We start from the raw sequence: 16,798 nt of genomic DNA, 5'->3' as shown, positions 1-16,798 counted from the left end.
ATTGAGCCTAAGAATTTCCATATTGGAATGTAGCTCGAATTTATTTAGGAATGGAGTTCATACCAAGTTTTGGTCTAACAATTGAATTGATAGTTCTCTGCTCCATACTCAATTTCTTCGAGTGTTAGCTTTGAAGTTCGACAAGCAGTGGGTTGGGTGTTAGGTGTGTTAAACTCAACAAATGATAGGGGTACAAGGAACTCCAAATACACTGCTTTAATGCACTAAAAAATAGCACAAGGTAAGCATGGTCGATCCTCAGAAACATGGGACAAAAGAGTATATATTTTTGCACAATGTACTTTAGTCACACAAAAAAGGGGTGTTGTTTTGCAAAAATTAAATAATAAAAATAACAATCTACTTTAAGAACAGATAAAAAAAATGAATTAAATCTGTAAACAATTGTTGGAATGGTTCTAGTTCTAGTTCTCAATGTTGTTTTTTAACTTGATTATGACTTGATGTAATTCATGTTTGTTATTCTGAGTTGGTACTGAAAGATATTAACACGCTCTAATACATCTTGTTTGCCAAATTATCTAACCAAAACACGCTCTTTGACTATAGCTAGCTTTACTAATTCAACCTAACCACACTCTTAGATTGTATTGAAAAATTGCATTAAGTTTTGTACAAGCTTCCCAACAATGTTCATTTCTTCTCATACACTCAGAAGTGTGAAAACATGTGATATATGTTTTACAATAAGAAAATTTATTGTTTATTACCAATTATTAACTTAATAGAACGATTAAGTGCCCTAAAAATTAATTAATTACATAAAAAATTCAATTCATGAAAGTGGCCAATCAAACACAAATCAAATTCAAGGGTTCTAGTTTAAACAAAGACATGATCACTAGAATAGAATCACAACTCAAACATCAAATCATATGCTTCAAGTCAAATAATCAACGTATTTTGAACATGAACTAGAAACTATGGTTTCTTAGCCACACATGGCTAAGAACAAATCAAACAGGAATAAAGATGGAATTGAAATATTTAATGTTTACAAAAGGAAATTAAAAGTGTTTGCAATGATTAGTAGCCTTCAATAATTCCCCAAAATCGCCAGAAGTTGCTCTTAAAAACCGTTTGTTCTGAAAAATGACGTCTTCCCCTTTTTTTAGTAATTGCTCACGATTCCCAACTCAAGGTCATGCGTTTTTGGCATGGCCATGTCTTTTGCCCATGTGTTTTTAACATGGTCATATGTTTTGACCATATATTTTTGGAATGGCTCGTGCTTTTTATTAAAAGTCCAATAAGTCTTCCAAGTTGGATCCTTCTTCAGTATAGCTTCACTTCGAGTCATGTTGCTCAAAAATAAGACGAAAAATGACAAACACAACCTGTGTCGGTGTGACACGAGTCGTGTTTCAAACATAGTCATTTGCTATGATAATATGCAACAACTCGAGTTATGTCTTCATGTTTTCTTCTATGGCACGACCGGTCCATCTTCTCTTCATAGTCCAATGTTTCATGCTCCATGTTCCATGTTCCAAGCTTCATGCTCCATGATCCATGTTTCAAGCTCCATGTTCCATGATGCCTACAAAATAAATCAAAAATAGTGGAGTACTAGACATTCTTAATAAAATATGCAATTGCCCAAATAATTAACTAAATGCATGAATTATTAAGTAGAATGTTATGAAAAGACGGAAATAAACATGAAAAATGGATACATAAAAATACACCTATTTTGTCTTTGATTCAGAGTTTTGTTTGGTATTGCTTTGGATTGTTTGGGTTGGTCCTTAGACCCTTCTAGTGTCTTTACTCTTTAGAGAGAGTATCTTCTGGGAGGAGTTTCTTAGATAGTGGCACTGTGACACTTTGGTAACTAGTGGAAACGCGAGACGGAATAATTGTGTTTCAATAAAGTTGAATATCTTGGTTTGGAGAACTACATTAAATTTACACGGGCTAAACTTGACGAAAGAGATATTGATTTGGAAGCTTATTGGTATTTGGTGGGATATTTTATGTCCTACTTATTATATAACTATTAATTTGAAAAGTTGGTCGTAGAAATATAAGTTACTATTCATTTGATATTTTTATTTTCAGAATAAAAACAACTAAAAGCACACGATTACAACATCTAAAATATTAAATACAAGTCTTTTGTAATTTATTTCTACACAATGACCAAACATGCCACCATACAAAAGTATTGTGGCCAAAGCCTCAAACCAAAGAATATACTATTTTAACACATGGACTATTTTTGTAAAAAAAAAATACACATAGACCGTTTGTTAATTACAGGGACAACTTTTATAATTTGTTTTCTTTATGATGATTAAACCTACCAACATACTAAATTATTGTGGTTAAAGTCTAAAACTCAAACATAAAAAGAATAAATAAATAAATAAATAAATAAAATCATATGTACCTTTTATATAGATTACAAGGATAACGTTTGGAATTTATTTTCTACCTATGGACCACACTTACCAACATACAAAACTATTGTTGCTAAAGTCTAAAAACCAAAAGTTTATGATTAATACGTAGATTGTTTTTTGATATATATATATATATATATATATATATATATATATATATATATATATAATAAATTCTTAATTAATTGTCATTTATTGTATTATACCAAACAAAATACATTTTTAAACTTTATTTTATATCAGTTCCTTCCATATATAATTATTTCGATCAAAACTTTATTTTTATATTTTTATGTTCCACTTTGCAAATGAGTTCTTCTCTGCAACGTACATGGTAACCAAATATTAGTATATATTAATCTGAAAGGTAGTGGTAACTAAGATTCTAAAAAGTTCGTCATGGCGTGTCATGGCTCCAATGCCTGTACTTGTCAATAATAGTAGAATATATATATATATATATATATATATATATATATATATATATATATGTGTGTGTGTGTGTGTGTGTGTGTGTGAATTATATACAAAACTGTTGCATTAAGTCACGTCTTACGCCTTATGTTATTTAGAACCTTGGTGGTTACTAAATGAGTTCTCGGCGATATGGCTCAAAGTCGCTGATCATTTGCTTCTTCTATTTTCAGAGCCAAAAAACACTTAAAGCAAAACAAATTACAATGTTTAAAGAACATTATAATACAAGATGTTAAAGAAGAATTTATTTGAAAATAAAGATTTTTACTCTGATCATAACATATTTTTGTATTTATATCTTTTTTCCTTTTGGGAAATTTTGATCTAACAGTTTTTTCATAATTTTAAGTTAAATTATTGGTATTTTATAAGTTCCGATTTAGTCTCTTCTTATATTTTAAAATTACATTTTCTGTCCCTTGCATATTTTTTTTTAGTTTTCGTTTTTATTAATTTCCTTAATATATATTTTTAAGATTTATTTTCGTCGGTCTCCTCTATGCATAATTTTTTCGATCGAAATTTTATTTTGATACTTTTATGTAGAGCTGGAAATTGGTTGACTTGAGTTGGGTCCAGGTTCAACCCATTTATTAATTGAGTTGAAGTTTTTAAACCAACCCAACCTTTTAGATAAATGGGTTGTTACTGGGTTGACTCGTTTATGTAATTCTCAATCCAACCTATTAATATAAATTGGTGAACCCGAGTTAACCCATTTAAAATAAAAAAACAAATAAATTAACTAAATATTACACCACTTAAATTAGTTATAAACTTAAATAAACCTTCAAATTATAATAAAAGCACAATCTCAATTCACAAATACAAAGATTTTATTTGAAGAACATTAAAGATATGTAATTTCGAAATAATTTTGAAGAGTAATTAGTGTTGACGACACAAATAAAAAAGATAGGGATTATGATTGCATTTTTAAAACATAAATAATAATACAACATTGTAGTTTATAAATTAATACTTAGATTAATACATATTAATATTTAAATAATTAGTAAATTAAATATATATATTAAAGTTAATTGGATCTGTGGATTGAAAACATTTACCCAACCCAACCTATTTAATTAATGACTTAGACGGGTTGACTCATTTATCATAAATTGGTTGGAAATCTCAACCCATCCTATTAATTTTAGATTGGGTTCGAATTGGATTGGTAGATTGGATCAATTTTTGTCTGCTCTACTTTTAACTATTTACAAAATATTCTTTAGTTTTTTAAGTGGAACTGAAATTTAAATTTAAGTTGACATTGTAATGTTATATTTAAAATAACAATTTAAGTATTTTGTCCAAACTGTTTAAAAGTTGTAGCTTTAAACTGATAATGGTTTACATACAACATATTAAATCTAATAAATTAAGTATAATATGTTAAAAATTAAAGAGATAACTTAATAAGTAGAAGTAAATATATTATTTTAAAATTAAAATTTAGTATATTTATGATTACACTTTACGTTTGATATTTATTTAACCTTATTAACCAGCTTATAATCATTATTAGAAAAAACACTACAATTAATCACTTTTAACTATTTACAATATATTTGTTGGGTTGTTTAAGTTAAACTAAAATATATATTTAAGTTAACTCTGTAACATTATATTCAAATTAATAATTTAAGTATTTTATACAAATTGTTCCAATATTGTATCTTTAAAATTATAATGGTTTGCATCCAACAATATATTAAAACTAATAAATTAAGTATAATATGTTAAAAGTTAAAAAAACACTTAATATGTAGAAGTCAATATATTATTTTAATATTGAAATTTAGTTTATATGTTATTACACATTATGTTTGATATTTATTTAACCTTATTAACCAATTATTATTAGAAAGAAATTGAAAAATCATGGGAGTTTCAAATGAATGTGGTGAAAGAAAAAATACATGGGAGTTTCAAATGAATGTGGTGGTAAAAAAAAATGTTTCTTTTATAATATAGTATGATATGATATCAATTATTTATAACAATAAATCAAATAGGATTGGTAGAAAGTTATTTATTTCTTAAATAAATATCAACTTTAGACCAATTTTCTCCAAATCACTATCTGTCCAATTAAATACTAGTTTAAAAGCTTATTTATTTCTTAAACAAATATCCAACTTTAGACCAATTTTCTCCAATCTGATCAACATTGGCCCAAATAATGTTGAATTGTGTTGCTCTTCGTCATTTTATAATGGCAATATCATCATTACCAATTAACAATGGGTTTACATCGAGTGGGAAGGTTTAAAAGTTATCTAATTTATATGATGAAAAACGTTTTTTATAAGAAATAGTAACTCATTTAGTTTACAAATACACAAAATAATAAAAATCAAGAAACATATGAAAAACACGTCAACTTCTAATAAACATAACTTTAGATCAAATAAGTCCATATATTATGGGATCTACCCATCTTATAAAAAGGTCTCGATGAGTATTGAGTTGGACTTCTTTTAGACCATCTAATCCCAAATCCAACATGTGGGGTTGCTAATTCAATTTTGTTGGGAGTTTATTCAAAATAATGCACTTCTATTAGAACGCAAAAATAGAAAATAGTCGCACTAGAAACGGAAATACAATTATAAATAAATAAAATCTAAGCCAAATAGCTAAAGTTAGTGTCGGATGACATGATTCCATTTTGCATCTATGCCCCTATTTCACATGATATATACAAAAGTCGAAGCAATATGTCATGCATTTTTTAGTCTCTATCTACTATGGAACTGATCTTTATTATGATTGATTAACATGTAAAACGTATGTGTTCTTATGCGTGCATGTGTATATTGCAATTGCAACTCAGTGAGGTGGCTCATAAATGAACGCACTACTACTGCAAAATGTGCTTGAACCAGTTAAATATTACACAAATGGATAATTAATATCTTATTTCACATGTGTCTAAAGTCGTTAAAAAATATTTTCTAATTAAAGAAAATCATTACTTTCCAATAAATTTTACTCGTATCGTTTTTTGTTTATTGTCTTTTTAATTACATGATACGAAGGATGTTAGAGGAATACTCATAAAATAACCAAAATGGTATTGTACATTTTAATAAAATGGCTACTTGTTTAGCCTTTTAGATAAAATGACCATTAATTTTGTTTTGGGGCGATTGTGAATACCAAAACGGTTTGTTAATGAATCTTGACGAAAAAAACACTCTTAAATTTGTGAAACATGAAACTGATATGTTGCGAAATTATTCGTATCTTACGAAATGATAGATGTAACTTTCTGAAAAGATTGTGTCCATTAAGTTTAGATTAAAACCCAAAGTTTCCAACATAAACAAAAAAAACAACTAGAAATGGAAAAATATCTAAATCCAAAATTTTTTAGGGAGGAACTTAGGTCGGGTAAATAATTATAGAACCTCATGTTAGATTTACATTTAGAATTTCAATTTGTATATGGGTTGTTATGGTACTCAAGTTATACCCATACCATTAGAAGTGTAAATGAGACGAACCAACTCGCAAGAAACTCGAGACCGACTCGAAAATATTCGAGATCGACTCGACTTAATCGAATCAAGCTCGAGTTCAAGCTACTTGAGTACCTAATCGAGCCGAGCCCGAGTTTGAATTGTAAAATACTCGGTTCCTAAAACTCGTGAATTTAATTGAGTACTTATAAAATTACATTCTTACCTATATATATATATATATATATATATATATATATATATATATATATATATATATATATATATATATATATATAAGGGTTATATGAAAAATGAAGGATTAGGACAACACATGCTTGAATCAATGAAAACATGACAACACATCACTTTAGGGTAACTATATAAATAACTTCCACAATACATTACTTGTGAATAAAAAAATGGACACGTGTCGTTTGATTATTGGTTCCAGCGTATGTTGCCCTAATTAGGGGTGTAAACGAGCCGAGCCGAGCCCGAGCTTGACCAAGCTCGAGCTCGGCTCGTTTAATTTTGAGGAAGCTCGAGCTCGATTCGAGCCTTAAAATGAAGCTCGGGCTCGGCTCGTGAACAATTCAGTGGGCTCGCGAGCCTAATCGAGCCTAAACGAGCCTCCATGTATATATATATATATATATATATATATATATATATATATATATGTGTGTGTGTGTGTGTGTGTGTGTGTGTGTGTATATATATATATATATATATATATATATATATATATATATATAGGCTCGTTTAAGCTCGTTTAGGCTCGCGAGCTCACAGTTGAAGCTCGGCTCGAGCTCGTTTAATAAACGAGCCTCATATTTAGGCTCGAGCTCAGCTCAGGCTCGTTTAATTCGATCTCGAGCCGAGCTTTTAACGAGTCGATCCCGAGTAACTCACGAGTAGCTCGGCTCACTTACACCCCTAGCCCTAATTATTTGTTTTCCATAGAACTCATTCCTATATATATATATATATATATATATATATATATATATATATATATATATATATATATATATATATATATATATATATATAACATCTTAATACTTTTAACATTTTAGACGCCGGTTCGATTTTTTAAATGGTTTATTGTGGATTTTCTTCTAATTTTAACAATGCTTTTGCATTGTGGGATTTTTTTTTTATTTTTATTCACAAATTTGATGATTCTTTTTTTAATTTTAGTTGAGCCGAGCCCGATAGTATTGAATATTTCACGAACCAAGCCTGAATTTCAAATTTTAGCTCGAGGTGAGTTTCAAGCTCGAGTATTTTAGTCGAGCCGACCTCGGCAGTTTTCAACTCGACTCGGCTCGCTTCCACCCCTACATAATCAGATTTCATTATCCAACTCCAAACCATTTATAATTTTATAATGCTTATTACCTTTATTATTGATGCATATAATTTCAAAATCATAATTTAATATTGTATATGATATTAAAAATAAGAAAATTTTGGTATGTAATTGACATTTATCATAATAAATCAATATTAGAATTTAGAATCACCGAGTTTATTTATATTAGTAAAATAGGAATTGAAATTAATAAATATTCTATAGTGATGATTGTATTTATATAACAGGAAAGCCTAGTAGTTAAATGCAAAATTACATACAAAAAATTATAAGATTTACCAAAGGATAAATTTTGGTAAATAACCACAAACCCGATGGTTATTTATAAATCAGATGCTCCACCTGTTGTCCTTTATTTAGGGAATGCACTTTGATGATTTTATCCAGAATAAAAAATGACATATACTTCAGATTTGATCAATATCAATATACAAAGCAAAGCGAGACTTCATCTAAAGTATTGCTATAAACGTATAAAACCCTAAAAATTACTACACTAATCTATAAATAGTAATCATGGCTCAAAAAAAAAACACTACTTTTAAGCCTTCATTTATTGTGACTCCGCCTAAAACTAAAACTGACAAAAATTGCAACTTTTTGTCTTGGGCTTTTCAATCTCTCTGTCTATGCAAAAGGACGTAGATACCCTCCCTCTCCTTATCTTAAAAAGCATATAAAATTCACAACTAAGCTTCTTTCAAGTCTAGTTTATTATTTTTCACAAGAGATACCAATTTTCACAAACCCAACAACAAACTACTACTTAAGTTAAACTTAAACTACACATCCATGATCCATCCATAAGTCGAAGTTCAAATATGGATAATAATTTAAAAAAGTCAAATTACCTTTTCGACCCTGACAAAGTGAAACCCACCGCTCCTCAGTTGACCTTTGCAGCACTTCCATTCCCCACACCGCCATTTTCATCGGGTGGAAATTCACCCACAAGTGTCTTCACTGCAAAGTCAAACTGATCGGTCCAACTAGAATCGTCCTCAAGTTGGTAGTCAAGTTGCTCTTCATTACCTTGTTTTTCCACATCTACCCCTGCCCCGTTATCGTTTCCATCCAATGACGTGTCGGTTTTAGTATGTGGCTTCACCCCTTTTAGCCGTGTTGAAGATCGGGCAGGCAAAGGGGCAGCTGAGGGCTTCACCTTTGTAGCCCTCTCACGTGTGCCTCTCCTTATTGGAGTAGACCCAGGGGTATTTTCGGTATTCTTGCGATCAGTCTCCGAGTTGTCAATGTCAGCTTCTTTGTCCATGTCAATACCTTCCACATCAGATCCCCCTATAAAACAATATAAACACCAACATTAGCATCCATGTTTATTTATTTTCGGAAATTAGGACAAGAAGGGCATTCTCGTCTTTTTCACAAATGACAAAACAATATACAAAGTAGTGTTGAAATGGATAGATTATGTCTGCCTGGACCTGGAGTAAATATTTTATACATAAAGAGTTAAAGACTGTTTCATTTTTAGACCAAATAAACTGTCTTCATAGGAGTAAATGACCATTTTACCCTTCAACAACCAAACACAGTATTGAAACAATGTTCATCCATGGCTCACCTTCAGAGAGTTGTTTCTGAAGTTTGGGTGGTTTTGGTGTAGTATCAGGGATGGCCTGTTGAATAAAAAGTTAAAAACAAAACATGGTAAAACAAAGTGTTGAAGGGTGAAACTTGTATTTTGGCAATAGTTGAAGGGCTTACAACTTCATTTCCATCAGCATCCTTTTTCCTTGGTCTAATAGCACATAAATTTATATCCCCGGTGTCCAAATACCTCAAAGCATCCAATTTTGAACGAAAGATGTAGCCACTCACAGGATCCGTGTAATACTGCATACATCCAATAATCATTACAACTTTTATAGCATAAAGTACAAGTGCATTTATTTGAATATTGACATAAACACACTTTTTCACATTTTGATATATCCCCCATTGGTCCTTTTGCTCAATTGTAAAAATGTCTGAAACTTTTATGATCTAATTGTAGTTTGTAAAGCATATATATATTATTGGTGGTTATTTTCTTGTAATTTGCCCTAGCTGAGAAAAGAGTTTAGAGACGATAAAAAGGTAAAAAGAAAATAATAATAATAATAATACCGGATCTTTTCTTAAGGTGGTCCCGCATAGCCGAGATCTGATTTCTTTTATCCAACCTGGCGGTAACCCTTCCGCCGGAGTCGTTACGATAGTCTAGAAATTATTTAAAAAAGTAGGGGGTTAATAATATAATATATATTGTATTAAATAGAAAAATAAGATATTTAACATTATATGCTAAAAGAAAAAGAAAAAGGAACAGACTTCTTTGTAATCGGATACATCTTTTTTGGATCTTTTCGGGCGTGTAAATTCCTCAGAGCCTGAATCCGGTGACGAGTCACGCTCCACGTAGGATTTTCGTACCTTCTAGAGTTACAATTTTATAAAACGTGACACGTCAGATAAACAAAGTGAAAGTATGTTGCTATTATAAGAAAAGAAAAAAAGAAAAGTTTTGGTGCATACTTTTCTCTTTTGGGAGTTGCTGTTGGTGTTGGTGTTGGGACTAATGCCACTGGTATTACCAAGATAGGTCATCACTTGTGGTCTTGAGTAGAAGTTTTTCCCAGTTGCAATTTCCTTGTAACACTGTAAACCATATAGGATAAATTAATTCAAATCTATATCTATACTATAAAAATAAATAAAAAAAAAAACATTTTCTTTCCATGATATTGATTTGAAACCCTCTAAAATTTCAGCTTCCAACAGAAGTTATACTAGATGGAGAACCATATTTAGTTTTATTCACACAAGCCACAGGTAGAGGCCATTGTATGATATGACTCTAATAGATGTTTATCTTATAATACCCTTCAAAATAAACTGTATATATCAAGTTAATATAAAAATCATTATTTCATAACTAATGTCATTAAAATAATTATTTTCAACATGTATTTGCCAAAACTTTAAACCACATAAATTTATTCTAGGCAACAAGCAGACATTCACCTAGTTAGTTAATCAAGATGGAAATGAAACTATCAAACTAAATTGCTATTAATGAGATATATATATATATATATATATATATATATATATATATATATATATATATATATATATATGGTTTGTAATTACCTTAATTTTCTTATCATTACGGGACTTCATTTCAACAACCCATCCTTCAGGTAGCCAAGCTTCACCTTTTTGGGCTGGTTTAGGCATGGGAAGATGTCCATCTCCAGTTATAGATTTAGGCATGGGAACATATCCATCTCCGGTTATAGACCGAACTTTTCTCTGAAATCACGTTTTTTTTTATTAAATTTTATAAAGAAAACTAAATCTAAACAACCCCCATGATTAATTTAGTGTAAATCACAAGGAATAGCAACATACTATACTCTCTTTACCAATATGGGCAATGATACTTTACATTCTTTATAAAAGCAATGTACTTTGTTTTTTATCCATAATAGCAACATACTTGTAGTTTTTTTCACCATAAGTGCATTGCTATTATAGGTAAAATAATAATTATATTGGTAAAAAGAATAAAATAGGTTGTCATTTCCTGCAGTTAATCCATTGATTTAAGATCAAATGATACAATTAACTTGTAATTTACCTTTTCTGTAACAGTTCCTTCTGGTTTTGACTCTGTAACACCACCATTTTCTACCTCTTTGGGAGTTTCGGTTTCTTTGGTTGGTTCAGGTGCTGAAGCCAATTCTCCTTCAGGCTCATCAGCAGCAGCTTGCTGAAAAAAAAAAAATTAGTAGCATTATGTCAAGAATTGTCATTAACTGAAAATAACTTACAAGGAGTTCATGATTCATATCCCTTCTCAGTGGTTTAATGGCACATTTCTTTACATCTCCAGTATCCAGATAACGCAAAGCATCCAATTTTGAGAAAAATACGTAGCCACTCAAAGGGTCTAGGTAGTACTGCATGGATAATTAATAAATTAATTAATTAATTATAAAAGTTTAATGAGTTCTTGGATAAGGAAAAAAAATAAGAAAATTTGAATACCGGATCTCTTTTCTTCCCAGATGATCCATTTCTCACTCTGATTTCTTTTATCCATCCTGGGGGTAACCCATCTGCTGGAGTACTTGAGATAACCTAAATATTCGTCAAAAAGTCAGATGTCTAATATAAATTCGATAAATGTAGTATCTGAAATCTTGGGGGGTTAAAGTGGAACAAACTTCATAATCAGGGGCCATTCGGGCGCTTTCTGTAATCTCTCTGGTTTCATTGTTCTTGGCTTCAGAAATCTGGGACTTCTCAGGTTGAGTAGGGGTTTTATATCCCTAAAAAGTTAAAATGTTATAATTTCAAGAATAAATGACAAAAAGAATATCAAAGTTGGGTTGGGTTGATGCAGACTTTTTTCTGTCCAGCTGGACTGCTGAGTGTACCGCTAAGATAACTCAAAACCTGAGGCTTTGAAAAGAATTTTTTTCCCTTGGGATTAATGTAAATCTACAATAGCAGAACAACAAAAAGATTGTTAAACAACATGTGGTCAGGAAACTGATAGATATTAGATAAGAATATAACATAGTAAGCATTGTCATAGTTATTCTACTCAAATCTATTTCATTTACCTTATATTTTTGTCCAGACTTTTTACTCTTCACTTCCACATCCCATCCATCAGGTAGCCAATCAGTATCTCCATGTTTTCTTCCACGTGAATCAGACACAGAGGAAGATCCATATCGAGGGAAAAGCTCTTCAGTATCCTGTATCACCAGGTGTTATTTCAAGCAGTGATATGAATAGGTAAAGACTAAAGACTTTGTTTTAGTACCTTGTAATTCTTGCTGCTACTTCCAGGTCTCCTCTGTCTAGTAGACTGTCCTTTGGGTGTTGATTCAGGTTCAGGTTCAGGATCTTCATTTGTATGGGGAACATCTTCATCTGGTTCTAGAGATAAGTCTAAAGTTTGGCCATCGACATTGTTCTAAAAGAAAACAGGACTGTAAGAATACAAGGAGTTAAGAGGGAAAAAGAAAATCAAAGCGAAGCCTGATAGAAGGAATCATTACAGTCTTCTCGTTGTCTACCCTGTTTTCGAGGGTCCTAAAATGCCGATCCACTTGGGGCTTCGAATAGAATTTGCGTCCTGCAGGATCAATGTAACACTGCAACAGCAACAATAGCTAGATTTAGCATAAAAAAAAATCAAACTGCGTCTAAGGTGAGAGCAACATCTGGTCGAAATAAAAACGATCGACCTCCGAGTAACGAAATTTAGTAACGCAAAAATTAATTATCACAATTCACATGCAGGTACGTTTGTAGCTCTACATTCAAAATTAAACCAAAAATCTACACAAAAAACGCAAAATCTGTAGAAACTGAAGAGCGAGAAAAAAAAAACCCTAAGTAGAGGGAAGTCGAGTGGAAGAGTGAGAATTTTTAAGTACCTTGACTTTCCGGTCATCGATCTTTCTGATTTGTATCATCCAGTCAGCTGGAAGCCACTCCGGCCACTCATCGACAGTCATTTCCGGTGTCTCTGACAAGTAAGGTTTTCTGTGTTGTAGAGAGAGTATCGAAGAGAGAGAGGGGGGTTAAAAGTAATTAAAGCAAAATGCTTTCGTTTATCTAAGACGGATTTTAGTTGGTGGAAACGGACAAAGTACAGATGCCACGTGTTCATCATGTACAGATATGCGAGGAACTAGACGTGTCACTTTGCCACTTGTAGACTTTGGTTTTGGGCTGTAACGGCCCGTTCATGTATTTCTTGGGCTTGGTTTTGTTTGTTGGTTTCCCAATGTTTCGTTCCGGTCAAAGATGTTTACGGAATATTTTGTTTAGGTTGAGAATTTGGTCCGAAAACTCGAACCGAACCGAATTAGACTCGAATAAGCAATTCGATTCGGTTTTCGGGTATCTATATAAGGCTTATTCGGTTTTCGAGTTATTCGGTCCGGGTTACCCGAATAAGGGCTTATTCGGTCCAAAAGGACCGAACCGAATATGAAAATTCACATTTTCTCCTTTGCACGATTGCTTATTCGGTCTTGTGTGTCTATCGATCGTTACCCAAAATACCCACGTAATACACCATAAAAAATCAACGAAATCGATATTCGATCATCCGGTAGCGTATTACACCAAATCGACAGTAGCATATTACACCAAATCGACGACATTACTCTTTGATCGATTGAGGTTTTTCTCATCCTTGCGAGTTACATCTGCTGCCCTTGCGAGTTGCGATAACCTGGAATCTTTGATCAATCATCACTAGTTCAAAGTTCAAAGTCCATTAACGATAAGAAAAAAAATCAGCCCTTGCGTTTGGAAAAAAAATCGTCTCCTCATCCTCGTTTTCTAGTTTCTATTATGATCAAACTCCATTCAAGTCATGGAAAATTGGGTTCCAAATCAAGAAACTCAAGTAAGTATTTGTATCTTAATCTACTACTCAATTTTTCAATGTGTTATTTGTAAATGTAATTTGGGTTATTTGGGTTATTCGGGTTATTTGGCTCCTTAATCATCTTGTACATGTTATTTGGGTTATTCAGGTCAGAACCGAACCGAACCGAATAATACCCGAACCGAACCGAACCCGTATTGCTTATTTGGTTCGTTTTCGGTTCATACAATTACCCTTATTCGGTTTTCGGTTTATTCGGGTCGGTTCGGTTCGGTTCCGACCCGAATAACATCCCTAATTTTGTTGTCACATTGGAGACATGTTATTTATAAAGTAAAAGAAAAAGAAAAATAAAAATTGAGTAATTTACCGAGTGGCTTTTGAGAAAAATAACCATAGAACTTTTTTTTTTTTGAAAATACCACTCGGTCTTTTGGATCCGAATTTTGAAATCGGTTAATGGGTAAAGTGATCAGGCCCGGTAATGTGGTCTCACATATACTATTTCAAACTCATTTTTATTTGGAGAACATGAAACTCAAACAATGTCTTCTTCTAGCAATGAAAATATTCAGTTTTTGTGGGTATGTTTCGATTTTTTTATAATGTATTTATTTATGAATTGTAACACCCAGTTCCATGTAAGCATGACTTCTGAGTTATCAATTAAGTCTTAAAGGATGAAAACCTTGCTCACAATGTGAGGATATGTGTATCACAATGAGACGGTACCTGGAGAGGAACGTGCATCTCATTGTTTGTCATGCATTGGACATAAATGTCTAAAAAAACAATTATTTTTATGGTATTTTTAGATGGAGAAAGCTTTCTGGAAAGTTTGGTTGTTTGGCTTAAAGGATTAAGAGCTTAAAGCATTAAGTTGTCCAGAACAATCCTCACGACGTGACGAGTTAGTTGTCACGACATGACGACGGTCAACTTCGTGATTATTTTGGCCTCACACTGCCATGACGTGACCAAATGGTGGTCACAACGTAGCACTCGGCTGAGTAACCTTTGACTATTGACTTTGACTGTTGACTTGTTGACCTGGTTTGACTTTATGTCAATTTGAGGATTTCTGGTTGTAGTTTGAGATTTGGTATTTATTTGTTGTATAGGTGATATGTAGTGTCGGTTATTGCATCTGTGAGCAATATTGTTATCTTCTAGACTGTAAGGTGAGTTCTTGCCACCCATGCCTTCCCTTAACTTGGTCATAAGAGAATCTGAATTCCTCAAACAATTCCATAAGTTCTACTATATGACTACAATCCATAGTGACAAAACCCCAAGATTTTCAACTTGTGATCACAACCCATTTCAATGAGCAACCCAACCATAAACTTTCTCAACCCAAAACAATATCCCAATCTTAAATAACTGAACAAATTCTTCATAAGCACAACCTATCAAGCAATACTTCCTGAAAAATGAGTAACGCTGCTCTGACACCCTAACCAGAAGTCCAAATGTCCATCGCTCCATACCTGCCGAAAGATCAACATGCCCAAAGCATCGACGACTGATACAACTTGAGCACCCTCGAACAATCTTGACAACTGAACAAATCCATGCAAAAAGGTACCACCCACTCCTAGAAGTTGGTTGATAATTCAACGACAACTCTTCTGTAACATCCCAAAAATACAGACCAAAAATTTCATTTTTAATTACGTCATTTTAAAACCAACAGTGTAATAAAACATCTGTAATATTATGTCATGTCAAAACCAAAGTATAAATAATCAAACATGTTATCATAAAACAATATCAGAGTGTAATCCCAAAGATCTCTTGTGCGGAAAACCATAGTGTGATGCGCTGCGATCAAGCCGACTCCTTTCCTTTAAACACGAAGTACCTGAAACCAAAACTGAAAACCGTAAGCACGAAGCTTAGTGAGTTCCCTCATCATACCACATACCATACAATCATATAATGAACAACTAGGAGATTCGGGCCTCGCCCACACTCATGGAGATACGGGCCTCGCCCACACTCCGCTAGCTGGGAGATACGGACCTCGCCCACACTCCACTATCTCTGAGATACGGGCCTTGCCCACACTCAGCTACTAAACCATAACATACAATTATATACAATCATATACTGAACAGCTAGGAGATACGAGCCTCGCCCACACTCCAATATCTCTGAGATACGGGCCTCGCCCACACTCAGCTGCTATCACATATATCATAACACAAACATACTATCAGACATACCTGGGGTGTCCGAACTACCCTTCGGTCCTAACAACCGAACTTGGGGACTATTCCCCTCCTACTACCATTATCACATACAATATATCATGCCAGCATATAAACATATCATCACATACTGTCAAACATATCCGGGGTGTCTGACCTACCCTTCGGTCCTAACAACCGAACTCTACTACTATCACATATAACATATCATGCCAGCATATAACATAACAAGTAGTAGCAAACCTAGATGATATCACAAAGACAATCATCTAACATACAACTCCTACTGGTGGGCCGGCATTGTGGCCGTAGACCCTCCGCTACTGGAAGGTAACTCACCTCACACTGCTGAAATCCCGAAGACAAAATCCCATACTTGCTGAAGTCCCACAGACTCGACCTCAACT

At 32.7% G+C, this 16,798-nt stretch overlaps 1 protein-coding gene across 1 annotated transcript; it reads right to left on the bottom strand.

Moving 5' to 3' along the window:
- Positions 1–8,449: 8,449 nt before the first annotated feature.
- Positions 8,450–13,377, bottom strand: LOC145057072 (uncharacterized). Its single transcript, XM_079004837.1, has 16 exons — positions 13,214–13,377; positions 12,833–12,928; positions 12,595–12,747; positions 12,389–12,526; positions 12,168–12,263; positions 11,987–12,091; positions 11,808–11,900; positions 11,591–11,719; positions 11,398–11,529; positions 10,908–11,069; positions 10,290–10,412; positions 10,086–10,190; positions 9,882–9,974; positions 9,480–9,608; positions 9,337–9,391; positions 8,450–9,050 (listed from the first exon to the last, which is right to left on the bottom strand). Exons 1-16 carry the CDS (start codon positions 13,292–13,294, stop codon positions 8,641–8,643), a joined length of 2,100 nt encoding a protein of 699 aa, XP_078860963.1. The 5' UTR covers positions 13,295–13,377; the 3' UTR covers positions 8,450–8,640.
- Positions 13,378–16,798: the final 3,421 nt, after the last annotated feature.

The sequence above is a fragment of the Lactuca serriola genome, chromosome 6 (genome assembly GCF_051521515.1).
Source record: "Lactuca serriola cultivar US96UC23 chromosome 6, Lser_US96UC23_V15, whole genome shotgun sequence".
Classification (NCBI taxonomy): Eukaryota; Viridiplantae; Streptophyta; class Magnoliopsida; order Asterales; family Asteraceae; genus Lactuca; species Lactuca serriola.
The sequence above is the reverse complement of the archived record's forward strand: the minus strand, read 5'-3'. Positions and strand labels throughout refer to the sequence as shown.

What these genes read in the sequence shown, in the direction of transcription:
- LOC145057072 (XM_079004837.1), bottom strand. Translation starts at nt 13,294, where the DNA reads ATGACTGTCGATGAGTGGCCGGAGTGGCTTCCAGCTGACTGGATGATA. An exon ending in AAGGAACTGTTACAGAAAAG is followed by an intron (nt 11,070 to 11,397) that starts GTAAATTACAAG and finishes ACGTGATTTCAG; the next exon opens with AGAAAAGTTCGGTCTATAAC. An exon ending in ATGTATCCGATTACAAAGAA is followed by an intron (nt 9,975 to 10,085) that starts GTCTGTTCCTTT and finishes AATAATTTCTAG; the next exon opens with ACTATCGTAACGACTCCGGC.